Raw genomic sequence first — 26,730 nt, forward strand, 5'->3', positions numbered from 1 at the left:
AGATCCTGGGCACGTCAGCCTTCACCCTCAAAGGTGAGAATTACAGAGCACCAAGCCCTGCCGTAGATGCAGATTTGATCAGACTAAGGAAATTCTACTCCAGTGAGAGAACCTTCTTAACTTCTCTGAGGGAGGCTGCTCTTTGAAGTTAGGGAGGACAAGACTTCCAGTCTTTGCAGCAGGATGGACAGACAGACCCTAGGGAACTTTTCCCTGGCCCCTGTATTAAACTCAAGTGAACCATTTCAGGCCAGGAAACTCCTCTACAGAGCAGTTAAGCTCAACTGTCCCAGATTTAGTCAACGATAGCCCAGCTGTCAACGTCAGAGTGGCTCCAGGAGATAAGACAGAAAACTCACAAGAGACCAGAAAACATGGATTTGACAGACTGCTATAGATGGTCAGAGGCCAAAATTAAAGGATTTATAGATGATATTGAAATTGAGGACTGGGTAGAACAAAAGCAGACGTAACAATGATTTCATCAAGACCTGGCCTTTTCAGGAGGTAGATAATTCAGTTCTAGGGTTTGGGACATTATCCCAGGTAAAACAAAGCGTGAGAAGCTTACGTGTGTAGGACCAGAGGATCAGATAGAAAAATTCAAGCCGCGTGTGGCTAAGAGCTGTGATATGGGGACGTGATATGCTACAGCAACGGAAGACACGGATTAGCTTCCCTTCAACCTCAGAAATAAACCATTAAATAAAAATGCTTCTGGGGTTGGGGATTTAGCTCAGAGGTAGAGCGCTTGCCTAGCAAGCGCAAGGCCCTGGGTTCGGTCCCCAGCTCCGAAAAAAGAACCAAAAAAAAAAAAAAAAATGCTTCTGAGGGCTGGAGAGAAAGTTCAGTGGTTAGAGCACTGTCTGCTCTTCCAGAGGTCCTGAGTTCAATTCCCAGCAACCACATGGTGGCTCACAACCATCTGTAATGGGATCCAGTGCCCTCTTCTGTGTGTCTGAAGACAGTGACAGTGTACTCACGTACATAGAGTAAATAAGTCTAAAAAAAAAATGCTCCTGAAAAGAATTATTGGAAAGTGTTATCAAGAACAGGCCCAGAGGGGCTGGGGATTTAGCTCAGTGGTAGAGCGCTTACCTAGGAAGCGCAAGGCCCTGGGTTCGGTCCCCAGCTCCGAAAAAAAAAAAAAAAAAGAACAGGCCCAGACTGTTCAGGTTTTCCACAGGCAGGACACAACAGGTAATGGCTTTTCTTTTTTTTCTTTCTTTTTTTTTCTCGGAGCTGGGGACCGAACCCAGGGCCTTGAGCTTGCTAGGCAAGCGCTCTACCACTGAGCTAAATCCCCAACGGTATTGTCTTTTCAAAGGTGCCAACTGCCCTACCTTTAAAATGGCTGACAAACCTATGTGGGAGAACAAAGGCCTACGGCATGAGAACAAATTACAGATGGTACAGGAGCAGCGAAATGCTTAACACATTGAAGAATCCCCCAGCCCATGAATTCCTCTATGTTTGTTTTTAAAAAAAGGAATTTGAAGAATGGAGGCCAAAAGCAGATTTAAGAGCCATAAATCAGATGACTGAGCCAATGGGCTCTTTATATCCTGGGATCTCACTGCCTTCTTTATTACCTACGTCACTGCCTGATAGTAATTGTGGTCAGCCTCCTCTCCCCTGGCTAGCCTGCTCCTCTGTCAGACTCAGTGGTAACCCTCTTTCTCCCATGTTAATAAAAACGTTCAAAAATAATTCAAACAAGAACATGTCCTGGAGTTGGGGATTTAGCTCAGTGGTAGAGCGCTTGCCTAGCAAGCGCAAGGCCCTGGGTTTGGTCCCCAGCTCCGAAAAAAAAAACCCAAAAAACCAAAAACAAACATGTCCCATTTTTATCAGCCAAATACGGTCACACTCATCCTTCCCGGACTGCTCTCTCATGGTAACTCCTTAGCCAATAAGATCACCACAACTGGGGCCTTTACTATTTCACCCCTCACCACTAAAGAACTATCTATCAGCAAATAACCCTGACAGGGCTACAGTTGAAATTCCCCAATACCCCTATGAAACACCTTAAACACGTTCTCAAGACTTCCTCCTCCTGGGCCTCCCTAATTCGCACCCCTGCTGTACAACAATTGGGCACCAACCCCAGATGTCCTGAGGCTAGTGCCTTCTGGCAGACTGACATCACCCACATCCCATCAATTGGAACACGAAAGTTTGTATTCCTCACCATTGATACCTGTTCCCATTTTAAAAAATCTGATTAATCACGTGTTCTCCACTTTCGCCGTTATGGGGGACCCTCTCCATATCAAACCTGATAACAGACCAGCTTTCAGGAGACATCAATCCCAAAATCTTCGCAAGACTTGGAAAATCATCCGCCATACTGGTGTCCCACACGACCCTCAGGGCCAAGCGGTCATTGAAAAAACAAACACATCAAACACTCTAGGAAAATTAAACACAAGGTTCCCAACCACAGAACACTCAATTAAACCTGACATCATTCACACTGAACGTGTTCAACGTCTACGCCACCCAAGACGAACTCCCCATTGTCCATCACCGGAGTCAACCACCACGTATACTACCCATTCTGGTCAGATGGAGGGACCTGCTTAGATGGGTGTTAGAAGGAGCCTCACTCCCCATTAATGGTAAGGAGGGGATTTGTTTGCGTCTTCCCACAGGACCAGCCTTGCCCTGTCTGGGTACCAGCCCGCAATATCCAACATGACCCCTTCTGTCAAAAACCTCTGTTGTCGATCAGGTCACAGAGAAATCAAAGAGGAAGTGGCACAGACACCCAACAAAGTACAACCAGGTCACCTGGAATGATATTTATGCCTTCAATGACACAGCCCAATGACACATCTGTTCCCTCCCCTACCCAACCCTGCACCCCCAAAGGCTTCTCTTTCATTCTCATGGTTATTTTTACTCTGCTTAGCACCAATGTTATGGCTAGCCCTGCCCCTGCCCCCTATGCTCTGGTGGTTTTATTGTCAGGGAAACATATCAGGGGAGGAATCTGTCCGGACACTAGACTGCTCACTAGCAGGAATGCCAGAAGTCCACACGGATTGTGAAATACCCAAGTGCCAGCCATGTCCTGGATGATTGTTTTCCTTTGCGACAAGAAGAGCCATCTCAAGGATGTTGATGTTTGTGGGGGTATACTGGTTCTACACCTACAAGCTGGAAGAGGGGTTTACTGAAGGTCACACTAATCACAGAAAGGGGAAATCTGCCTTCTGGGCAATGCAGAAGACCCTTGGCATGATTGCTGGCATACGGGGGTGTTGGACAGTTCTATCATTTCTTGCTAGGTATCCTGCTGCGGTCTTGCATACCTCCTCGTACCCAGAGCCAAGCCTGCGTTAACGTATCATAACATTGTTCCACAGGAAAAGAGGAACAACTGAGATCAACAGTGTCCTGGACTCGATACGTCCAATCTGTTGCTGGCTTCCTCCCGTTGACCACCTAAAAGCTTCCCACTGTTTCTTTTATGCCTCTAGCACCCACCTCCTCCTTGCTGCAGGACCCACAAATACTTCTGTGATAACAGCAACCAAAAGAAATGACAGCTGTCCAGACCCTCTGGACATTCTCCTGTTTGATCAAGTATCTGTCCTGCTCTCTGCCTTTCTCCTAGGCCCATACCAACAGACCTTGATGTGCTGCCAGCCAGGGTGTTACTGCCTTGACTTGTGCATTGTCCCCCTCCTTCCTTTGGTATAAAGGAAAGAAAACTCTCTGCATAGACACACACACACACACACACACACACACACACACACACACACACACGGCCTTTTGTAGCCCTGTCGTGACTATTCCGCAGGTTTATCTCTAGGAGGAAGAGAAGACAGCACTGTTGCTACAAACTCTGCTACAGTCAGAGACAAGACACTCATCCCTTTCTAGCAGGAACAGGACTAACCATTCCCCTTGGATCTGCTGGAGCCACAACAGCTGCCGCCATCCAGACTTCACCATCGGGGTGGAGACTTTTCCCTTTACAGGAGCAGGACAGGGAAAGGTTCGCTTTCTCGGTACCCACTCATAATAATAATAGTTGTCCAGGGGCTGGAGAGATGGCTCAGTGGTTAAGAACACTGTCTGCTCTTCCACAGGTCCTGAGTTCAATTCCCAGCAACCACATGGTGGCTCACAACCATCTATAATCAGGTTTGGTGCCCTCTTCTGGCCTGCATGTGCATTACATGCAGGCAGAAAGCTGTATGATATATACATAATAAATAAATAAATATTAAAAAAAATAGTTGTCGGGGTTGGGAATTTAGCTCAGTTGTAGAGCACTTGCCTAGGAAGCGCAAGGCCCTGGGTTCGGTCCCCAGCTCCGAAAAAAAGAACCCCCCCAAAAAATAGTTGTCCAATAAAGGGATATAATTGGGAAGCCTTACCACAAAGAATATTAAACAGCTGGACATCGTGACAATATTTTATACAGGAACTGTGGGAAATAACTCCTAACAGTTTCTTCAATCTAAAATTGGATATGTGACTTGCTAATTCAGATGGACCTATCTTCAAAAAACTGACAAACTAGGGGCTGGAGAGGTGGCTCAGTGGTTAAGAGCACTGACTGCTCTTCCAGAGGTCCTGAGTTCAAATCCCAGCACCACCTGGTGGCTCACAACCATCTGGAATGGGGTGCAGTGCCCTCTTCTGGTGTGTCTGAAGGGATTAACAGTGTACTCACACATTAAGAGTAAATAAATCATTTTTAAAAAATTGATGAAGTAAAAAGAATTTTGCCTTGTTGGTGACTACAATTTGCTTCTGGAAAAAATACAGAGGAGATGGTACTAATCATCTAGGATATAAAATAGTTCTACAGAAAATTCAACCATGGTAAGTACCAATCAGGAGATGATCAATTGTAAACTTAGTGAATTTCAAAAATTGTTGGGAGATATGAGATGGCTAAGGCCCACAGAGATTAATTAAGTAATTTATTTCAAACCTTACAAGGTGATTAAGACGTAAATAGTCCAGGAAAGTTATTAGTCAGAGCTGAAAAGGCATTGGCTCTGGTACAAAAGAACTGACAGGATACACACGTGGTTAGGTTCCAAAGCTGAACTGAATTTTAGTTATTTTGCCTGCTACTCATTCTCCACAGGAATTCTCAGGCAGAGAGAAGGTAATGTCTTAGAATCTATATCGTTAGCACACAAACAGTAAAAATACTAAAGGCCTAAGAGGGAAAGTTTTCTTAATTGATTCTGAAAGGAAAAATGAGACTTTTGTCAATTAGCAGGAATAGACAGAAATCGTGGTACCTTTTATTGATGCCGAAATCACCTCATTATGGGCAGAAAGTGAACAGTTATAGAGAAATTAACAATAAATGTCCCCAAAGCAAGCAACTTCCGTTTTCAAAAAGTATTAATTGGATTCTCCCTCGAACAGTAAAAGGGACACCGGTTTCTGGAGTCCCTACATTCTATACTCATGTAAATAAGTCAGAAAAGGCAGGTTATAAATCAGGAGAAATAAATGGCTCAGAGCCCTTATGATTCAATTAAAAAATCAGAGCTGTGTGCCATTCCTATGTAATCATTAGACAGTCCTGCATCTCCTCATACAGTTACTCTCAACACGCAGAGTTTTTTTAATATTGAAACTGCTGGACTCTCAAGCACCAGGGAATGATGGCAGTGACCAGCTCTTGATAGGAATTGTAGGGGAAGCTTAATTTCATTAAGAAAAAAAAAGGGGGGGGGGGTTGGGGATTTGGCTCAGTGGTAGAGCGCTTGCCTAGCAACCGCAAGGCCCTGGGTTCGGTCCCCAGCTCCGAAAAAAAGAAAAAGAAAAAAAAACAAAAAAACAAAACTCCATGCTAACAGCCAAGGTTTAAAGAATTTTCTATCACTTGGTAACAAAGCCAAGAAAATTATAAGAAAATGACCTACTTGTTCTTTGTATAACCAAACTCCATTGCCTACAAGAAGGAACCCAAAAGGTACCAAAAAGAAAAAAAGAAAGAAATCTGGCAAATGAGTTTCATTTTTCCAGAGTTTAGAAAATTAAGTTATGTGTCCCGTACCATAGACACACACTGAGGATTTCAATAGGCCACTGCTCGAAGGTGAAGAAGGCTGACTCCGGAGTTCCACACTTAGTAGAGGTTATGCCTATTGTGGGGGCGGGGGGGAGCTGTAAAGATTAGGGCTGACATTGCTCCAGCGCATGTCTCTAGTAAAATGAAACCGTCTTTGCGTATTACAACATATTACAGCCATACCACACAACCCCACGTGGCAAGCAGTTATACAAAGATGTTATCATACTTTAGAAGAGATGGCTTAATAAACAGGAAGGAACAGCAGGCTCCAGTGATAGATTACATAGTACTTTATTAAGTTTAACAACAACAACAAAAAAAAAAAAAAAAAAACCAACATCTTCTGAGAGACACTGGAATGTGGAAAAGAACTATTGAATTAATCCAGCTCATGTGTTTTAAAGATGTTACACCGCTCTGCCGTTCTCCTGTACAGGAGGCAGCCATGGCGCCCAGCCGGAATGGCATGATCCTCAAGCCCCACTTCCACAAGGATCGGCAGCAGCGAGTGGACCCTTGGTTCTACCGGCCAGGACGCAAGATCCGCAGATGCAAGGCCCGGCAGGCGAAAGCGCACCGCATCGCCCCTCGCCCCACGTCCCGTCCCATCAGGCCCATCGTGAGGTGCCCTACAGTTAGGTCCCGGCTGGCAGGGAATTCAGCCTGGAGGAACTCAGGGTGGCTGGTATCCACAAGAAAATGGCACGCGCCATCGTTATCTCTGTGGAGCCAAGGAAGAGAAACAAGTCCACTGAACCACTGCAGGCCAACGTGCAGCGCCTGAAGCAGCACCGCTCCAAGCTCCTACGTTTCCCCAAGAAGCCTTCTGCTCCGAAGAAGGGAGACAGTTCTGCTGAAGAACTTAAACTGGCCACGCAGCTAACAGGACCTGTGATGCCCATCAGTAATGTGTACAAAAAGGAGAAGGCCAGGGCCATCACAGAAGTGGAAAAGAACTTTAAGGCTTTCGCCAGCCTTCGCATGGCCCAAGCCAATGCCCGGCTCTTCGGCATCCGAGCAAAGAGGGCGAAAGGAGCTGCAGAGCCAGACGTTGAGAAGAAAAAGTAATGCGCGGTTGGAGAGTTGTAATAAATTTTCCATAAACAAACAAACAAAAAAAGATGATGCAGTGGTTTGGGTATGCTTGGTCCATGGGAAGGGGCACTGTTAGGAGGTGTGGCCTTGTAGGAAGTGTCACTGTACACTTTGAGGTCTCCTAGTGCTCAGTCTTCACCCAATGGGGAACGGAGACCTCAGCCTGGCTGCCTGCAGAAGACAATGTCCTGGCTGCCTTCAGATCAAGATGTAGATCTCAGCTCCTCCTGCACCATGCCTGCCTGGACGCTGCCATGCGTCCCACCGTGATGATAATGGACTGAACCTCTGAAACTGTAAGCCAGCCCCGATTAAATGTTTTGTTTTGCCGTTTTGATAAGAGCTGCTTTGGTCATGGTATCTCTTCACAGCAGTGGAAACCCTAACAAGACAGATGTGTTAACTTCAGAATGGAAGGCAGGAAACGTGTTGGAAGAGAGACTATGCCTTTGTTCCAACAGGAATGAAAAACTGCTGGTTCCTTCAGAATTAATGAAGATTAGATTTGGCCGGGGGGGGGGGGGGGACCTGGAAATCTTGGCTATGGACGTGAAGAAAGAAACCTCTCAAAAGAACAAAAGAACAACAAAACAGGTTACATGAATGACTCTACATGGGAACCTGAGCCTGAGAGTGGCTTAGAAAGGTCTCTGCATGGCTTGTTGGCTCCAGAGTCCTTGGGAATTAAACTGCGTGCCACCCTTTCATATGGCATGGATGGAAATTTATATTACAGGTCATAGAATCCAAACAGAATTATAAAGTTTGACGCCTTTCACCCGCTCAAAGACCAACCACCTTTGGCTGATTTGCGCACACATACATATGTCAGTGCAGAGACAAATATTACCTTTAAGAGTTTGTTTTCAGATCAAAAAGACTAGACCCCAGTGAAGACAAGACAAGTAGCCCATGGGGATCCAGCTTCACAGATGGCCTCAATAATTGTTTCCTCAAGTCTGTATCCAGGAAAACTTCCAAATGGCTGAGGTGGTCCAGCCTCACAGACTGGACCAGCCAGCACTTAAGCCTTGTTCTTTCCCAATCACACAGAGACTGGATCACAAATGACACAACTAGTTCTCACAGGCTTGACTAATATCCCAATTTTCTTAACGTCCCCCGTTGAGAGCTTTTGGTGCTGCTTCTAGGAATTTGGCATTTGTCACTGGGCTTGGACAAAGAAGTCCCGGCTCAGCTAAGAACTTCAGAAACAGCCACCTGGGGCTTTGTGTACTAATTTGCTGAATTGTTTCCCGGTGTGATCCTTTTGCTTTCTACTTTGCTTAATTACTCTTTCATGTGGTCTCCTGGTTTACTCTTCGCCAGATTACTTTGTCTTTGACCTGAGAACTGCCCACGGTTTGGGATGTCCTAGAATGCTATGAAAGCAGCCTGAGAAAGCATAAAGCTGCTTCAGCCTCAGTACGGGCTGGAGTCTCATTATTGTTTTGTGTAATGCTGTTAACTTCAGATAGCAGGAAGTAATTTTAAGAGAACAATGTCCCCACTCCCGAGAGGTGAGATGGGTGGTTTTGGGTCATTTGCTGGGTGATGGGTATTTGCCATTGTCTAAGGGGGGTTTGGTAACAAGTGGTTAATGGTCTTGGTCAACCAGGAAACCCAGTAAAGACGAGATTCAGAGATCTCTCCTTTCCTCTTTTCTCTCCTACTTAGTGTTAGTGGGAAGGGGGCCGGGAGGGGATGAAAAGAAAATGGGGGATACAGGAATGATAGGATAAAAGGGTAGACTGTTGAATCTGCTTTTAAATTAAAAAGCACCAGTAAGCCAACTATTTCTCTATGGGCATGCACTTTTTTTTTTTTTTTTGGTTCTTTTTTTTCGGAGCTGGGGACCGAACCCAATGGGCATGCACTTTTGTGTATCAATGTACACTCAAGATCTTATCGTATCATTTTGTGTATACGTCTCCACTTTTTTTTTTTAAACATTTATTTATTATGTATACATCATACAGCTTTCTGCCTGCATGGATGCAACTACAGGCCAGAAGAGGGCACCAGACCTGATTACAGATGGTTGTGAGCCACCATGTGGTTGCTGGGAATTGAACTCAGGACCTCTGGAAGAGCAGACAGTGCTCTTAACCTCTGAGACACCTCTCCAGCCCACGTCTCCACTCTTTAGGGCATTGCAACTCGTTTAAAAATCCAGTGTAAACCTAAAATCCTTGAATCCTACTCTATCACACCCTGTTCAGGATAATTAAGAAAGGCAAGTTAGCGAGCAGTCAAACTGTGCTCCTGAGAAGCACTGGTTTAGCTAATTACAGAAATGAGAGTTCCTTAGCCTCCTGTAGGTGTTTTCAAAGTAAACAGCTGGAAACAAGCAGTTTGCCTAGTCAGATAGGCTGTATAGTCTTGAAACACTTCAGAGATCTAGATTATGGCATTTAAGATGTTCTAACAGCATAAGGCTTTTCACGCCAGAGCTCCTGGCAGCACCCCAAAACGACCTCTAAGATGGCGGACATCGAAGAACCTCCAACTGGAGTTTGCTTCTGAGGTGGCTGAAGTGGAAATGTCTGGTTTCTTTGGAAAGTCAGTTATGTCAGATGATGTTCTCCTGGACACACAGGTGAAAGGAAATCTTGCTAAAGCAGACACATAAAAAGACGTGTGATAAAGGAGTATAAATATGACCCCACAGGTAGGGGGAATAGGAGGATTGGTTTGGTTTGCTCTGCCTCACCATTCTTCGCTAGCGACAGGTATGTATTGGTTCACCTTATATAGCATTGTTCAGCTCCGCTGTGGTGACACTGCCACTCAGAGAAACTCACCCAGGAACTGCTTCTGAGGTTCCTGTGGTTTCTTGGTGCTTTGGTGGCCCAAGGCTGGTTGGCAAGCCTTGTGGTTTCTTCAGGATTGAACGAGTGCTCGTTCAAGCTAAGCTTGTGCATGGTGTCTGCTGGCTAAGAGGAAGGGCTGCAGCTGCAGCTTCACATTTGGTATTTGCTGACTGAACTGCTGATAAAGATTGAGCTCACCTCCAAAGAACTACTGCTAAACTGATCCACTTCCCCCATCACCTATTAAGCTTTCTCTTCCACTGCCTCTGGTGGGTGGTGGGCTAGAGAGGCTGCAAAAATGTTATGCCTACAGAACCCGCAGGAGCCACTCAGAGTTGGTAATGGCACCTTAACCTATCCAATTACAAGCTTTAGGGCAGAAGTGCACAATGCTGCTGAACGGGGCTGGACTCCTGGTTGGAGAGGAGGAAGAGGAATGTAGAGTGTTGGAGGGGAGGTGAATTCAACATCCTTTCCCAAGTCCCTGTCTAAAACGCAACAAAGCAGGAATTCAGTTTGCATCATAAGTTTTATTCCCGATGCGGGACAGATCTTTCCATCCCTCAAATGTATTACATGTCACCATGGAAGGGCCTAGGCTGCAGCTCCCATCTCCAGGGAAGGTGAGAAGGAGGTGCAGACTGGGAGCCGCTCCAGGAACATCCTGCAGGTCCTGGCTCTCTCACCCTCCCTTCTCCACAGAGGAATTCTCTCTCATCCATTCAGTTAAAAAGAAAAAACAATCATTAACAAAACAAAACACACTGAGTATTGGGCAGGGGTGTCTTGTCCTCGGTTGGACATCAAGTTATGGGTCACCGATGGGGAAGTGAGGGGAGGGGAAAGGCGCCATCACTGTTTCTGCTGAAGGGCTTCCTTCCTTGCTGCATCCTGCAACAGCTGTGTGTCCACCTCGTCTGCTGGCAGCTGCACGTAGCGGACAACCGAGCCCCTGATGAAGCAGTTCTTGACGGATAACTGGAGACAAAGAATGAAGCACGTCCATTAAAGTGCGCCCTCCAGCCACCCGGGGCCTTTTGCTCTAACGTCTTCCTCTCCCTCACCAGCCCCAACTCACCATGTGAGGATATTTTTCAGGGTCTGTGACACTGATGTCGGTTAGTTTGATATTGAGGTACTAAGAAAGAGGGACATCATCATTAACCCTAGAGACTCAATCCACCCTCACTGTCTCCTTTCCTTCCCCTTTACTGTATCTCACCTGGTCCACAGAGTGCAGGGTTCCACAGATGCTGTGGGAGCAAAGAGGAGAGAAGCATTCATTTATGCTGGAATCAGCAGAGGGAAAATCAGAACTACAGTGACAAGGGGGGAGGAACTCTAGGCCCTGAAGCCAGCAGGCAGCCCCTGTAAGTTCTGAGGTGGAAATGATAAAGCACCTCAGACTCAGTCTGTCCTCACACCAACACATCAGAAGCTCGTAGTCAGGCCGGGCCTATGCTCCATTTAATATTAGTATTTCCACTTTAAGACAGGTTCTCACTTGGCCCAGGCTGGCCTCCAACTTCTGGCATTCCTACCTCCACTTCTGAAGTTCTAGAACTACAGCTAGGAGCACTACTCATGGCCATTGCCCACTGGGTTTCCCTGTGGGGTTCTAGAACTAGCTCTGTAGATAAGGCAGGCTTCAAACTCCCCCCTGCCCCTGCCCTTGCCCCTGCCTCCTGAGGGCTAGGTTTAAAGGTTTAAGGGATGAACAGCCATCAACCACTCAGCTAATCACCTTTCAAAGTAGTATCATCCAGGACTTATGAGAGGTCATGTAAGGTACCAAAACTTACACAAATGAACTGGAATGTCAGCCCTGATCTGCACGACTCCCAGAAACATCCATTATTTTTAAATACTGATTTTTACTATTTGTGTGTATGTGCATGTAGTTACCCACAGAGACCAGAAGAGGGCATCAGATCCATTGAAGCCAGAGTTCTAAGGAGTTGTATTCAGCCCAACAAACTGTTGTCAATCACCTAATGTAGCTGCCGGGAACTGAACTCTATTTCTCTGGAAGAGCAGCAAGCTCTTTTTAAAGCACCAAGCCATCTCTGCAGCTCCAATAGCTGTTACTTGTAAACATTTATGCTTTGGAGCCAGAGACCTACATATACATGGCAGCTGAAATTAACTATTATTAATGCTACACTCCCCCACCCTCTAGTCCTGAGTACAGTTATCAAAGCCACTGCTCCCACACCATGTTACCCATCTTATATTTACCCACTGCACGGAGGTGCAGAGGAATTAAAATTTTAATTAACAACCCCAGATCCTGCATTTTACTTCTTCACTCTCTACATTCTACGAACCCCCACTGCTCTGTGGAAGAACACTTGTGTGGTCTGACTTTTAGACTAGAAAAAGTCTTAGCTACTCTCCACCCCGGCCTGGGCCAGCCTCTCACTTGCCCACACTGGCCATAACCATCCTGCTTGTCAACACCACGTTCTGTCTTAGAATCAAGGCTCTCAAGCACTGACCTGTGCTCAAAGGTTTCAAGAGTCTACAAATAAAAGGATTTTAAAAAGAAACACGAGGGCTGGAAATGAAGTTCACCTGTTGAGCATGCCCATCCAGTACATGAAAAAAAAAATAGACATCAGTGACACCTATAATTTTCTAAGCACTATTAAGAAAGTAGACTCTAGAATTAGGGATTTAGCTCAGTGGTAGAGCGCTTGCCTAGCAAGCGCAAGGCCCTGGGTTCAGTACCCAGCCCCGAACAAAAGAAAAGAAAAAAGAAAGAAAGAAAGAAAGAAAGAAAGAAAGAAAGAAAGAAAGAAAGTAAGTAGACTCTAGGGGCTGGAGAGATGGCTCAATGGTTAAGAGCACTGACTGCTCTTCCAGAGGTCCAGAGTTCAATCCCAGCAACCACATGGTGGCTCACAACCAACTATAATGAGATCTGATGCCCTCTTTTGGTGTTTCTGAAGTCAGCTACAATGTACTTATGTATAATAAACAAACAAACAAACAAAAAAAGAAAGTAGACTCTAATGGATGATGTGACAAGAAGCCATAAACATCTTTCCAGTGATACAGCATTTAATCCACTCCTGAATGGTTAAGAGCAAATGATACAGCAGGGCAAATCCTAGCACTCAGGAGACAGAGGCAGGCGGATCTGTGTGTTCCGGGACATCCAGGACTGCACATACATGTTACTTAACTGTATCTCACTGTGTAACTCTGGCTGGCCCTGGACATATGTAGACCAAACTGTCCTTGAATTCACAATTCTGCATCAGCGTTGGGATTACACGCATGTGCCACAGCACCAGGCTCACTCTTAAACTAATCTTTACACTCAAGACACAAGATATTTCTTCTGTGTTTTGCCCCTCTGCTCTAAAATAGCTTTGTGAACAACAACCACGAAAACGATCAGGACACCAGGCACCTCCCACCTTCCACCAACTCGCTGAAATAAAGACCTACCTCAGATCATTCTTGAGTTCCACGACTACATCCTTGCCCACAAGGGACTTGAAAAAGGAGTAGAAGAGCTATTGGAAAAGAGGGAGGAACTATCACATGAAAAGGGACAGGGAGGAGGAACCCGTGACGGCATTTGAAATACCAGTCCTTTTGGCCCCACCTAGTAGTTCTCAAAATTTCACCACCATCAACAATCCGTTAACAGAGACTGCAATTCCTGGGGCCACAGAGAGACAATAACTGCGCTGCACCCCTCGATGCCAGAACCCACTCTCCGAATCGACCACCTCCCTGCTCGAGACCGCTTCCCAACCGCACCCTCACAAAATCCTGATCTCCAGCACGGAAATGCAAGACTAGCTTTCCGTTCTCCCCCGGCGCCCGTGGGCTTTCTCTTGGACTTGCTGGAAGTTTCCCCAAAAAAACCATTGGTTCCAAGCAGTCTCCTCACACAGGGTGTGGGCCCTGAGGTTGTAAGGAAAACCCTAGGGCTTAGCTACAGCCCAAGGCAACAAACACTAGAGCGCAACCAAGACCCGAACAGTTCGAACCGCCCGCCGCGGGCGGCGGCGCTCCCTTTTGACGTCACGGTACCCACCATGGTGCTGGCGCCACGAGGGGCGGCCTGGACCGCGAAGGAAGGCGCCGGGGACTGCGGGCCGGAGGCAGGGCGGGAGCCGGAGCACGAGCCCGCGCGTGAGGCAGGACAGGATCACGCAGGCGCAAGGGGAACCGCGAAAACCGCGGCTGAATCTGGGCTCAAAGGGAGCGGAGTAGGGCAGAGCAGAGAGGACCGCCAAACCGGGAGGAGGGCGGGACTTCCTGTCTCCCACTTCCTCCCAAGGAACTCCTCCCTCCCGAGCGCGTGCGTGGGCCATAGCAGCTGCGCGTTGGATGTAGTTCGCCTCCCTGATAATTTTTTAGATTCTTCTCTGTGCCGGGTGACTTGCTCATACTCTACGCTTTCTACTGAGAATTATTGGGAAGATTGAGAAAATTATGACTTGCATATTCTTTTAAAAAAGATTGAGTTATTATATATAAGTACATTGTAGCTGTCTTCTGACACACCAGGAGAGGGCATCAGATCCCATTACAGATGGTTGTGAGCCACCGTGTGGTTTCTGGGATTTGAACACAGGACCTCTGGAAGAGCAGTCAGTGCTCTTAACCGCTGAGCCATCTCTCCAGCCGTATTATTTTTACTAGTAATTAAATGGGAAGTTGCTAGGTTATAGCTTCTGTAGATATCATGTCTGGATAAATAGGAAAACACTTGCTATTTTGTCTTCTCGAGGCTGGCTGTTGGTGCAAGGCAGTCATGGTACACAGGTGAGAATTCTGAGAGACTAGGCCTGCTGATTGCATGATACCAAAAAAGTCGGTTTCCTGGGGGTCTGGGTGAAGCTTGGAGCATGCCTGCCTGTGTAGGCCAGAGATGAATGCTGGCTGTTCTTTCCACTTACTTAATATTTTAAAATTTTATATGTGTGAGTTTTTCCTTGCACGTATATCTGTGTACCACATGTGCAGTGTTCCCAGACACTAAAAGAGTGTGTTGGATCCTCTGGAGTTATAGTTGTTAGCCACCATACGGGTGCTGGGAATCAAACCCTGGTCCTGCCGAAGAGCAACATATGTCCTTAACGACTTAGCCATCTCATTTTCTGAGACAGGATCTGCCACTGATCCTGGAATGGACAGGTTCATTCAGCTAGACTGACTTGCCAGCAAGACCCTAAGATGTGTCTTCCCTCTCTGTCCTACCTACCCCACTCCACCTGTGCACATCACTGTGTTCAGAGCTGGATCCATCATGATTACCAAGCAAGATGTTACCGAGTTTCAACAGAAACTTTAACACCTGAATCTAAAAGAGGCTGTCACTGGTTAGAAGCAGTCAGTACATTTAGCAGCTGCTTCCTATGGGCTCAGGGTGCCTGAGAATTAGAAAATATTTTTCCTGGCAGGTGTAACGTTCTGTAATTCCAGTCATGTAGGCAGCATGAACGAAAGACATTTGAGGCAGACCTGCCTCAAAACCAAAAAAAAAATTGTTGGATATGCTCAACTTACACAAATTCAAGTACTTTGCCCTTATCAAGTTAAACACTCACAATGGACTCACAAACAGAAAATGCACGTCCATGGGCTGGAGAGGTGGCTCAGCGTTTAAGAGAGCTGACTGCTCTTCCAGAGGTCTTGAGTTCAATTCCCGGCAACCACACGGTGGCTCACAACCATCTGTAATGTGATCCGATGCACTCTTCTGGTGTGTGTGAAGACAGCTACAGTGTACTCATATATAATAAATAAATCTTTAAAAAAAGAAAATGCATGTTCTCTGTGAGCTCTCCTTTCCTCATTCTCAAGGAACATGGACAGCTTAGATACCAGGAGGTGAGCTGGGTAAGGGAAGAACAGATCCCTTGTGTATAGAATGTTCTAGGCTAACCTAGGCTTCAAGAAACCCTGCCTCCCAAAAAAAAAAAATCACAAGTTGGGCATGATGGTGCAGGTCCGTAATCTCGAAATTCAGGTGGCAGAGACAGGAGGATTGCTGCAAGTTAAGGACCAAATTGGCCAATGCGGTAAGCGTCAGGTCAGCTAGACATATACAGTAAGGCCCTCGACTAAACAAATCGAAAAGTGACAGACGTTTCCTTTGGGAACAAATTTACTGAGAGACAAATAACCATCCACACAGGGAGGTGAAAGGCGGGGTGTGGATGATAAATAACAGACATCCAAATTCTTCACGAGGCTCAAAGAGGGGCCTGGTTGTGCTAAAGATCCAGTTCAGGATCATAGATCAGAGGGTGGGGGCGTGGAAAGGCGGAGTCCGTGGGTTCTGCATCAGATCCCAAAGGATGGTGACTTAGGCTCAAGTCCAGTCAGTTCAAGAATCACAGTGATGTTGGGAGGTGAATAAATGTCGCCTAGAGGCACCCTAGCACCCTGCCTTTCTGGGAAAGGCTAATCTACTTCCTCAATGGTGGGGCCTGTGGCAGCCCTGCCGGGTGTATACCCTGGCGCGCAGGTGGGCCCTGTGCAGCCGCTCTGGTACAGCTTTGTGATGATAGGGTTGCACATGTTTTCCAGCTCTTTTCTTTTATGATCGAACTCTTCTTTCTCCGCCAGCTGGTTGGCCTCCAGCCAGGAAAGGACCTCACTGCATTTATCCAGTATTTTCTTTTTATCAGACTCGCTGATCTTGTCCTTCAGACCCTCATCGCCTACAGCGCTCTTCATGTTAAAGGCATACGATTCTAAGGCATTTTTGGCAGCGATCTTCTCCCTCTGGCCCTCGTCCTCGGCCTTGTACCGCTCGGCCTCTTGCACCATGCGCTCGATCTCCTCCTTGCTCAAGCGGCCCTTGTCGTTGGTGATGGTGATCTTGTTGGCCTTGCCGGTGCTCTTGTCCATGGCTGTGACGTTGAGAATCCCGTTGGCGTCGATGTCGAAGGTCACCTCGATCTGGGGCACACCCCTAGGTGCAGGGGGTATTCCAGTCAGGTCAAAGCGCCCCAGGAGGTTGTTGTCGCGCGTCATGGCCCTCTCGCCCTCGTACACCTGGATCAGCACCCCGGGCTGGTTGTCCGAGTAGGTGGTGAAGATCTGCGTCTGCTTGGTGGGGATGGTGGAGTTGCGCTTGATCAGAACAGTCATCACACCCCCGGCTGTCTCCAATCCTAGAGACAGGGGAGCTACGTCCAACAAAAGCAAATCCTGTACTTTTTCAGATTTGTCGCCCATTAAAATAGCTGCCTGGACTGCAGCTCCGTACGCCACCGCCTCATCGGGATTGATACTCTTGTTGAGATCCCGTCCATTAAAGTAGTCTTGAAGCAGCTTTTGCACCTTTGGGATGCGGGTAGAGCCCCCTACTAGAACAATGTCATGGATTTTAGCCTTGTCCATCTTGGCGTCCCGGAGAGACTTCTCCACGGGCTCAAGCGTGCCTCTAAATAGGTCTGCACACAGCTCCTCGAACCGCGCCCGCGTGATGGACGTGTAGAAGTCGATGCCCTCGTACAGAGAGTCGATCTCCAGGTTGGCCTGGGTGCTGGACGACAGCGTCCTCTTGGCCCTCTCGCACGCCGTGCGCAGACGCCGCACCGCGCGCTTGTTCTGGCTGATGTCCTTCTTGTGCTTCCTCTTGAACTCCTCCACGAAGTGGCTCACCAGCCGGTTGTCGAAGTCCTCCCCGCCCAGGTGCGTGTCGCCCGCCGTGGCCTTCACCTCGAAGATGCCGTCGTCGATCGTCAGGATGGACACGTCGAACGTGCCGCCCCCCAGGTCGAAGATGAGCACGTGCCGCTCTCCGTGACTTCCTTTATCCAAGCCGTAGGCGATGGCCGCCGCTGTGGGCTCATTGATGATTCGCAGCACGTTGAGTCCTGCGATGACCCCTGCATCTTTAGTGGCCTGTCTCTGGGAGTCATTGAAATAGGCTGGCACGGTGATCACAGCGTTGGTGACACTGTGGCCCAAAAAAGCCTCTGCAGTCTCCTTCATCTTGGTCAGCACCATGGACGAGATCTCCTCCGGGTAGAAGGCTTTCTTCTCTCCTTTGTAGGACACCAGCACCTTAGGCTTGCCCGCTTCATTGATCACTTGAAATGGCCACAGCTTCATATCCGACTGCACGACGGGATCATTAAACTTCCTGCCAATTAGACGTTTGGCGTCAAAAACAGTGTTCTGGGGATTCATGGCCACCTGGTTCTTGGCGGCGTCCCCGATGAGCCGCTCGGTGTCGGTGAAGGCCACGTAGCTTGGGGTCGTGCGGTTGCCCTGGTCGTTGGCGATGATCTCCACCTTGCCGTGCTGGAACACGCCCACGCACGAGTAGGTGGTGCCCAGGTCGATGCCTATGGCCATTCCTTTATTAGCAGCCATGGTTTTCCGAGGCCTGTGGAGAAAGGAGATGTAAAATCGTATTTAAGGTAGTGGGGGTTTTTTAAAAATAAAACTCAAGGGGTTGGGGATTTAGCTCAGTGGTAGAGCACTTGCCTCGCAAGCACAAGGCCCTGGGTTCGGTCCCCAGCTCCCAAAAAAAGAAAAGAAAAGAAATAAATAAAACTCAAGTTGTCTATTGATCCGTTTTCTTCAAGATTTTTTTTTTCCGGAGCTGAGGACCGAACCCAGGGCCTTGCCCTTGCTAGGCAAGTGCTCTACCACTGAGCTAAATCCCCAACCCCTCAAGATTTATTTTTAATATTTGTGTGTGCGCATGTATGTCTGTATGGATATATGCATGAGTGCAGGTACCTGTGGAGGTCAGAGGTATGGGATGCCCTTGGAGCTGAAGTTACACTTGGGATCTGTACAGCATGGGTGGGTGCCAGGAACTAAATCCAGGATTCTTTTTTTTTTTTTTTTTGGTTCTTTTTTTCTGAGCTGGGGACCGAACCCAGGGCCTTGCGCTTCCTAGGTAAGCGCTCTACCACTGAGCTAAATCCCCAGCCCCTAAATCCAGGATTCTTGTAAAAACAGATGTGCTCTTAATGGCTGAACCCTCTCTAGCCCTCAGTTTATTCTTTTAATCTTCTGAATGTTTTGTGTTTGTCTATGTGTGAGCCCTAGGAGGTCGGGAGTAGGTGTCAGATTCCCGGGGGGGGGCTGGAGTTGCAGACAGTTGTAAGCCACCATATGGATTCCTACACAGAGAGCTTGCAAATGTCTTTGTGGCTGTTGTTGTGGTGTATGGGGGGTGTGCGCATGAACATGTGGATTCAAGCGGCCAACCCTGGGTATCATTCACCTGCCAATCACCTTGTTGAAATAGGGCCTCTTTTTTTTTTTTTAATATGTAGGTGCTAAATTTATTCAAAATCATCACTGAATATGTTATTGATTTTAGAGGTATGATTAACACTTTAGTTTATTGATTTAAGTTTTTTTTTTTTTTTTTTTTTTTGGTTCTTTTTTTCGGAGCTGGGGACCGAACCCAGGGCCTTGCGCTTCCCAGGTAAGCGCTCTACCACTGAGCTAAATCCCCAGCCCCCTTGATTTAAGTTTTTATCTAAGGCTTCAACAATGAAATATTAAAAACCGTTTGAGGTTCATTTATACTCTTGGATCAGTGAACAAAGACAGTAGGTTAGGAATAGTAATGCCAGATATGCAACTGGCCTGAAAACCCGGTCAGTTGCAGTGAGCTTGGACTGTGATCCCAGCTGGATGCCAGCACGCTGGTTTGTGGTTCTATTGTGTGGGTTCTGGGAATTGAACTCAGGTCCCCCATGCTTACACAACAAACACTTTAACCACTCCATAGCGTCTTGGGAGGTTGTTTTTTGGGTTGCTTCTTTTTTTTTTTTTTTTTTTATGATTCTCTCTGTGGGCCAAGAGGTTGGCCTGGAAATCACCATGTATCCCAGGCTAGCTTCAAAGGTGCTGCTCTTCATCCCTCTTAGCCTTCCAAGTGCCAAGGTCACAGGCATGAGTCACCACGCCAGGCTGGTTTTCCTAACAACCACTGTCTGAGCTGTCTCCTACAGCCTACGACTCCATGCTTTCCCTTCTAAGAGACAGGGAAGCTACTAGGGAAAGGTGTTACAAAGTCTCGACATCAGAGGCGTTGGGTGCTTGATACATTTTGAGTTTGCAGCTTGGAAAAGTACCAAACACTGTCAAAACTTCTCTCTGCTCACTTTTTACTTTATTCTTTGGGATTGGTTCTGGTTTTGTCTCTTTGTCTGCTGGGGGCAGAAGCTAAGGCTTCGGGCAGTCTAGGCAAGGGCTATACCTCGGAGCTAACATATCCTCAGCGTGGGGATGCTTTCATTGAACTCAGCACAGATCCTGAGACCCTCCTGCGCCCTGCACCCCGCCCCCAACTCTCCCAAATGTCTGTTTCAGGATCATCTCTGTCTTCTACAGTGTTTCTTCTCTAACAGATGTCATACCTTAAGAAGGGCTGGTCAAACAACAACCTGATACAGGAGGCAAAGCGTCCACAGGCCTCCTTCCACTGCCAAACTCATTGGCTGTTTAGTCTGAACCTTGCCCCAATAGACTTGACTAAAATCTTTAAGTCCATAATGAACTTTGCCTCTGTTTGTTTTGAAAGAGACTCATTATAATAGGAATTCTTCTCAAGATGGGTCTCATACTTTCTAGGTCAGGGTGATGCTGGGAGTAGGGCCTACGCTAACCTTGGCTGGGCTTCCTCAGCATGAGTGGACTGTTTGCTGGATGTTTGTCTCTGTGGATTTGTCTACCCTTAGTAGCCCATACAATTGGAATCATACTACATTTGTCTAGTTTGGCTGGCCCTTTTTTCTTTTTTTTTTTTCGGAGCTGGGGACTGAACCCAGGGCCTTGCGATTGCTAGGCAAGTGCTCTACCACTGAGCTAAATCCCCCAACCCCGGCTGGCCCTTTTTTAAAAAAAGATTTATTTGTTTTATGTATATGAGTACACTGTTTCTGTCTTCAGACACACCAGAAGAGGACATCAAATCCTGTTACAGATGGTTGTGAGCCACCATGTGGGTGCTGGGAATTGAACTCATGACCTCTGGAAGAACAGTCTGTGCTTTTAACCACTGAGCCATCTCTTCAGCCTGTGGATGGCCTTATTTCACTCAACATAACTGTCCTTAGTTCTTACTCATGAGCTTGCCTATTTCTGTACTTCCAGAACTAAACGATGTTCGTTTTTATGTATCCCTGACTCCTTCCTTATGGGACCTTCTCTTCATAGACACCAGGTGACTTCCCCTTCTTGGCCATTGTGAATGATGCTGTTAGCATAGGTACACACACACACACACACACATACACACACACACACACACACACACAGAGGGGGAGAGAGAGAGAGAGAGAGAGAGAGAGAGAGAGAGAGAGAGAGAGAGACCAGGCTTTCATAGCAAAGCACTTACATGGACATTAGACAACAGTGTTCTCAGCTACTCCTGGGGTGGAAGGAAAGTGGGTTTATATCCTCCATTTCAGACAGGGCCTAGATCAACTCTACTGTTTTCATGACAATGATATGCTTTACTGTGGGACCACACCTGTCTACCTGTCTCCTAAGATTGCGTTCTGAACTCCTTGAGGCGTTATCAGGGGGCCTAAGCGATGGCAGCAGTTAAGTGCTTCTGCTCTTCCAGAGAACCTGAGCTCAGTTCCCACACAGTCAGTGGGCAGCTCACGACGGCAGGCCCCTTACTCCAGTTCCAGGGGATGAGACAGCCTCTTCTAGTCTCTGGAGGCATTTGCACAGCATGACACAAAGCACACTGACACACACAGACACAAACCATTTCTTTAAGAAGACAAGCACTAGTCTTTCTTCAGACGAGGTTGCCTTCCTTAGCAATCTATGGTGGAGTAATTTAGCTCACTCTGAGGAAGGGTGGCTGTTAGGATTCCCCTCCCCCTCCCCCCAGACACGTACAACAAACCTTAAAAAAAAAAAAAAAAAAGCAGGGATCTCACTATGTAGCTCAGGCAATCAATCCTCTGTCTCCACTGCTGATTGTTGGAATTAGAGGCTTGAGCCCACCAGACGGCCCCAGTTAACTTTTCTAACTTTTCTGAGTAGGGCTGGACAGGAAGTTTTTCTATTTATTTTTAAGACAAAGTCTTCTCGTCGTCGTCCGTCCCCACCCCCCCCCCCCCGCTCCTCCCCCAACCCCCGCAGACATCCTGTCTGAAAATCCAGAGTTCTGGGATCCCAGGCATCCTTCTCTGAGTTTCTATCTTTCTCTCGATTGTAACTCCTCTCTTCGACCATCAATACCATATTCAAAAAGGTCTTGTCTGCCTCCGATTTCAGCTCAGACTAATTTCAGCCACTAATGTCCCTCAAGAGCCCAACCCCATTTTTTCTTGGTTGCCAACACCCAAATCCAGAATTAAAACTGGGGTTCCTGTGTGGAGAGCCAAGAGGAGACCTAAGGATGGTGGCTTCCACTAGACCACGTCTGTAAATCAATCAAACCTAAGAAAATTCTTGGCCCATTAAATAAGAACCAACTGGAATTCCAGGCTCACCTGGAATCTCTACGCCTTCGATCCAGTTTGGAAAATTTGAAGTCGCTGAGCCCCTACGAGTGGGGAGCTCCAGGAACATCCAAACTGAGCAACTGGGGTTCCCCCCACCCCCCACCCCGCCCCTCCCGGCAACTTTGAGCCTCTTCTGGGACAGATCCTCTGATTCCTAAATAAGTCCATGAGGTCAGAGTTAGCACTGCCATTGTAACGCGGCTGGAGGGGGGTCACGTCACCGGACACGCCCCCAGGCACCTCCCTTGGGTCTCCCAAGGCTAGGAAGGGGAAGTTATAACCCTTAACTCGAGCCCCATAATCAGAACTGTGCGAGTCTGCGAACCCCCACAAATCACAACCAACTGTCCACAACACGGAGCTAGCAGTGACCTTTCCTGTCCATTCCACTCAGGCCTCAGTAATGCGTCGCCATAGCAACAGTGTCAACAGCAGCACCAGCAGGTCCCGCCACCCTCCCCCACAGGAATCCGTCCTTTCCAGCTAACCCCAGATCTGTCTGGAGAGTTCTGAACAGGGGCGGAACCCTCAACTCCTATTACTCAAAGGAGGCGGGGAAGCTCCACCCGACGCGAAACTGCTGGAAGATTCCTGGCCCCAAGGCCTCCTCCCGCTCGCTGATTGGCCCATGGGAGGGTGGGCGGGGCCGGAGGAGGCTCCTTAAAGGCGCAGGGCGGCGCGCAGGACACCAGATTCCTCCTCTTAATCTGACAGAATCAGTTTCTGGTTCCACTCGCAGAGAAGCAGAGAAGCGGAGCAAGCGGCGCGTTCCAGAACCTCGGGCAAGACCAGCCTCTCCCAGAGCATCCCCACCGCGAAGCGCAACCTTCTCCAGAGCATCCCCCAGCGGAGCGCACCCTTCCCCAGAGCATCCCCGCCGCCAAGCGCAACCTTCCAGAAGCAGAGAGCGGCGACATGGCCAAGAAAACAGCGATCGGCATCGACCTGGGCACCACCTACTCGTGCGTGGGCGTGTTCCAGCACGGCAAGGTGGAGATCATCGCCAACGACCAGGGCAACCGCACGACCCCCAGCTACGTGGCCTTCACCGACACCGAGCGGCTCATCGGGGACGCCGCCAAGAACCAGGTGGCGCTGAACCCGCAGAACACCGTGTTCGACGCGAAGCGGCTGATCGGCCGCAAGTTCGGCGACCCGGTGGTGCAGTCGGACATGAAGCACTGGCCCTTCCAGGTGGTGAACGACGGCGACAAGCCCAAGGTGCAGGTGAACTACAAGGGCGAGAACCGGTCGTTCTACCCGGAGGAGATCTCGTCCATGGTGCTGACCAAGATGAAGGAGATCGCCGAGGCGTACCTGGGCCACCCGGTGACCAACGCGGTGATCACCGTGCCCGCCTACTTCAACGACTCGCAGCGGCAGGCCACCAAGGACGCGGGCGTGATCGCGGGTCTGAACGTGCTGCGGATCATCAACGAGCCCACGGCGGCCGCCATCGCCTACGGGCTGGACCGGACCGGCAAGGGCGAGCGCAACGTGCTCATCTTCGACCTGGGGGGCGGCACGTTCGACGTGTCCATCCTGACGATCGACGACGGCATCTTCGAGGTGAAGGCCACGGCGGGCGACACGCACCTGGGCGGGGAGGACTTCGACAACCGGCTGGTGAGCCACTTCGTGGAGGAGTTCAAGAGGAAGCACAAGAAGGACATCAGCCAGAACAAGCGCGCGGTGCGGCGACTGCGCACGGCGTGCGAGAGGGCCAAGAGGACGCTGTCGTCCAGCACCCAGGCCAGCCTGGAGATCGACTCTCTGTTCGAGGGCATCGACTTCTACACGTCCATCACGCGGGCGCGGTTCGAGGAGCTGTGCTCGGACCTGTTCCGCGGCACGCTGGAGCCCGTGGAGAAGGCCCTGCGCGACGCCAAGCTGGACAAGGCGCAGATCCACGACCTGGTGCTGGTGGGCGGCTCGACGCGCATCCCCAAGGTGCAGAAGCTGCTGCAGGACTTCTTCAACGGGCGCGACCTGAACAAGAGCATCAATCCGGACGAGGCGGTGGCCTACGGGGCGGCGGTGCAGGCGGCCATCCTGATGGGGGACAAGTCGGAGAACGTGCAGGACCTGCTGCTGCTGGACGTGGCGCCGCTGTCGCTGGGTCTGGAGACCGCGGGCGGCGTGATGACGGCGCTCATCAAGCGCAACTCCACCATCCCCACCAAGCAGACGCAGACCTTCACCACCTACTCGGACAACCAGCCCGGGGTGCTGATCCAGGTGTACGAGGGCGAGAGGGCCATGACGCGCGACAACAACCTGCTGGGGCGCTTCGAGTTGAGCGGCATCCCGCCGGCTCCCAGGGGCGTGCCCCAGATCGAGGTGACCTTCGACATCGACGCCAACGGCATCCTGAACGTCACGGCCACTGACAAGAGCACCGGCAAGGCCAACAAGATCACCATCACCAACGACAAGGGCCGCCTGAGCAAGGAGGAGATCGAGCGCATGGTGCAGGAGGCCGAGCGCTACAAGGCGGAGGACGAGGTGCAGCGCGAGAGGGTGGCTGCCAAGAATGCGCTCGAGTCCTATGCCTTCAACATGAAGAGCGCCGTGGAGGACGAGGGTCTCAAGGGCAAGATCAGCGAGGCTGACAAGAAGAAGGTGCTGGACAAGTGCCAGGAGGTCATCTCCTGGCTGGACTCTAACACGCTGGCTGAGAAAGAGGAGTTCGTGCACAAGCGGGAGGAGCTGGAGCGGGTGTGCAACCCGATCATCAGCGGGCTGTATCAGGGTGCGGGTGCTCCCGGGGCTGGGGGCTTCGGGGCCCAGGCGCCCAAGGGAGGCTCTGGGTCGGGGCCCACCATCGAGGAGGTGGATTAGAGGCTCTTTCTGGCGCTCCAGGTGTGATCTAGGAGACAGATGGGTGGCCTTGAGGACTTTGGGTTATTGTCGTTTAGGACATTAACTCCTTCGTTCGGTCTGCAATCAAGTCCTAGGTTTAAGCAAACTGCCTTCCATTTACTCTGTGGAATTTCACGTGTGCTTTGCATTCCCAGTAAATTAGTACTGGGAGTGTGTCTTTGCAATAGATATAATTTCCTGCCTTCAAGTCAGCACTGCCCCCCCCCCCGAAGTTATTTCTTTTGCAGGACAGTCAGAGCTATATTGATATAGCAAGAGGTGTGTTACAAAAACACCAGGACACTGTTGAGTTCCTTTGTGTTTGGACTCTCCCCTGGGCGACAGTGTTGAGGCACTGTTAAGTCAGGAGCTCAGGGGCCACCGGTGGATCACTGAAAGCTGAGACTCTGTTGCTTCTCCCGTTTGACACTCTGTTGCTTTCCTTGCATGGTGGCTCACCTAAGGCTGAGACTCTTGTTCTCCTTCCCTGTATAATCTTGCCTGGCCGTTGCACTTGTTCCCCAGTGTGTGAACTCGGAGATGAGTTTACACCACCACTGTTAGTTCACGTTTTTTGTTTTTACATAACCATCCTGAACTCAGGTCAATTTTTACTGGCTATTTGAAAATAAACTTCAAAAGAACTTGCCAGGTCTTGTGTCTGTTGTCTTTTGAGGTCAGGAATTGCTGTGTATGTCTTACAGATTGGACTACGCTTGACTGACATTTTATGGTAAGATGGGGTGGGGAGCACCCAGGGACTTTGCATTGGGATCTGCTTGTGTGAGAAAAATGAAAGCAGTCAGAGCAAATAACAACCAGTCCGGGGCTGAGGTCTAGTACAGTGCAGAGGATCCGGGATAAATTCTCAGGGAAGTCAGGGAGAGGCTTGAGTCTGGAGGTCTAGAGATTCAGGCCCCTGGCAGGGTGGCAGGGATGATATAAAAATGGCTTCAGGAGAGGTGGTGGGGAGCTCACTTAAGGAGGTGGGGCGGTGGGGTTGGGGATTTAGCTCAGTGGTAGAGCGCTTGCCTAGAAAGCGCAAGTCCCTGGGTTCAGTCCCCAGCTCTGAAAAAAAAGGAGGAGAAGAAGAAGAAAGAAGAAGAAGAAGAAGAAGAAGAAGAAGAAGAAGAAGAAGAAGAAGAAGAAGAAGAAGAAGAAGAAAGAAAGAAAGGAGGTGGAGGTGGTGGGTGGGGCGGTGAAATAAAGGAGGCTGTGGATGATCTTCAAAAGTGAGAACTGACAGCCCAGACTAAGGGTACCACCCTACTCTTCCTCTTTACTGCAATTATGTATGAGGGGGTGTACATGCCAGGACACGCATGCAGGGATCAGGGGACCACTGTGTGGGGTGTGCACATGCCAAGGCACACATTCAGGGGACAGAGGACCACTGGGGGTGTGGGGCATTCACATA

The 26,730-nt window shown here is 48.9% G+C and overlaps 3 protein-coding genes and 1 pseudogene across 5 annotated transcripts; 2 read left to right on the top strand and 2 right to left on the bottom strand.

The window, feature by feature from the left end:
• On the top strand, positions 6,477 to 6,719 carry Rpl13-ps1 (ribosomal protein L13, pseudogene 1; annotated as a pseudogene).
• Lsm2 (LSM2 homolog, U6 small nuclear RNA and mRNA degradation associated) lies at positions 10,484 to 15,662 on the bottom strand. Of its 3 annotated transcripts, none has more exons than NM_001165922.1 (5): positions 14,027 to 14,234; positions 13,429 to 13,496; positions 11,195 to 11,225; positions 11,051 to 11,110; positions 10,484 to 10,950 (listed from the first exon to the last, which is right to left on the bottom strand). In NM_001165922.1, the coding sequence occupies exons 1-5, from the start codon at positions 14,027 to 14,029 to the stop codon at positions 10,825 to 10,827; spliced, it is 288 nt and encodes a 95-aa protein (NP_001159394.1). In that variant the 5' UTR covers positions 14,030 to 14,234; the 3' UTR covers positions 10,484 to 10,824. The 3 variants fall into 3 exon arrangements, with proteins under 3 accessions (NP_001159394.1, NP_001004073.1, XP_063135576.1); NM_001004073.1 differs by lacking the exon at positions 14,027 to 14,234 and adding an exon at positions 13,747 to 13,857; XM_063279506.1 differs by lacking the exons at positions 10,484 to 10,950; positions 13,429 to 13,496 and having other exon boundaries at positions 14,027 to 15,662.
• A 197-nt stretch (positions 15,663 to 15,859) lies between these two features.
• On the bottom strand, positions 15,860 to 22,587 carry Hspa1l (heat shock protein family A (Hsp70) member 1 like). Its single transcript, NM_212546.4, has 2 exons — positions 22,440 to 22,587; positions 15,860 to 18,343 (listed from the first exon to the last, which is right to left on the bottom strand). The coding sequence occupies exon 2, from the start codon at positions 18,328 to 18,330 to the stop codon at positions 16,405 to 16,407; it is 1,926 nt and encodes a 641-aa protein (NP_997711.1). The 5' UTR covers positions 18,331 to 18,343; positions 22,440 to 22,587; the 3' UTR covers positions 15,860 to 16,404.
• Positions 22,120 to 26,164, top strand: Hspa1a (heat shock protein family A (Hsp70) member 1A). The gene has a single exon (NM_031971.2). It carries the CDS (start codon positions 23,367 to 23,369, stop codon positions 25,290 to 25,292), a length of 1,926 nt encoding a protein of 641 aa, NP_114177.2. The 5' UTR covers positions 22,120 to 23,366; the 3' UTR covers positions 25,293 to 26,164.
• The last annotated feature ends 566 nt before the right edge of the window (positions 26,165 to 26,730 follow it).

The sequence above is a fragment of the Rattus norvegicus genome, chromosome 20, assembly GCF_036323735.1.
Source record: "Rattus norvegicus strain BN/NHsdMcwi chromosome 20, GRCr8, whole genome shotgun sequence".
NCBI lineage: Eukaryota > Metazoa > Chordata > Mammalia > Rodentia > Muridae > Rattus > Rattus norvegicus.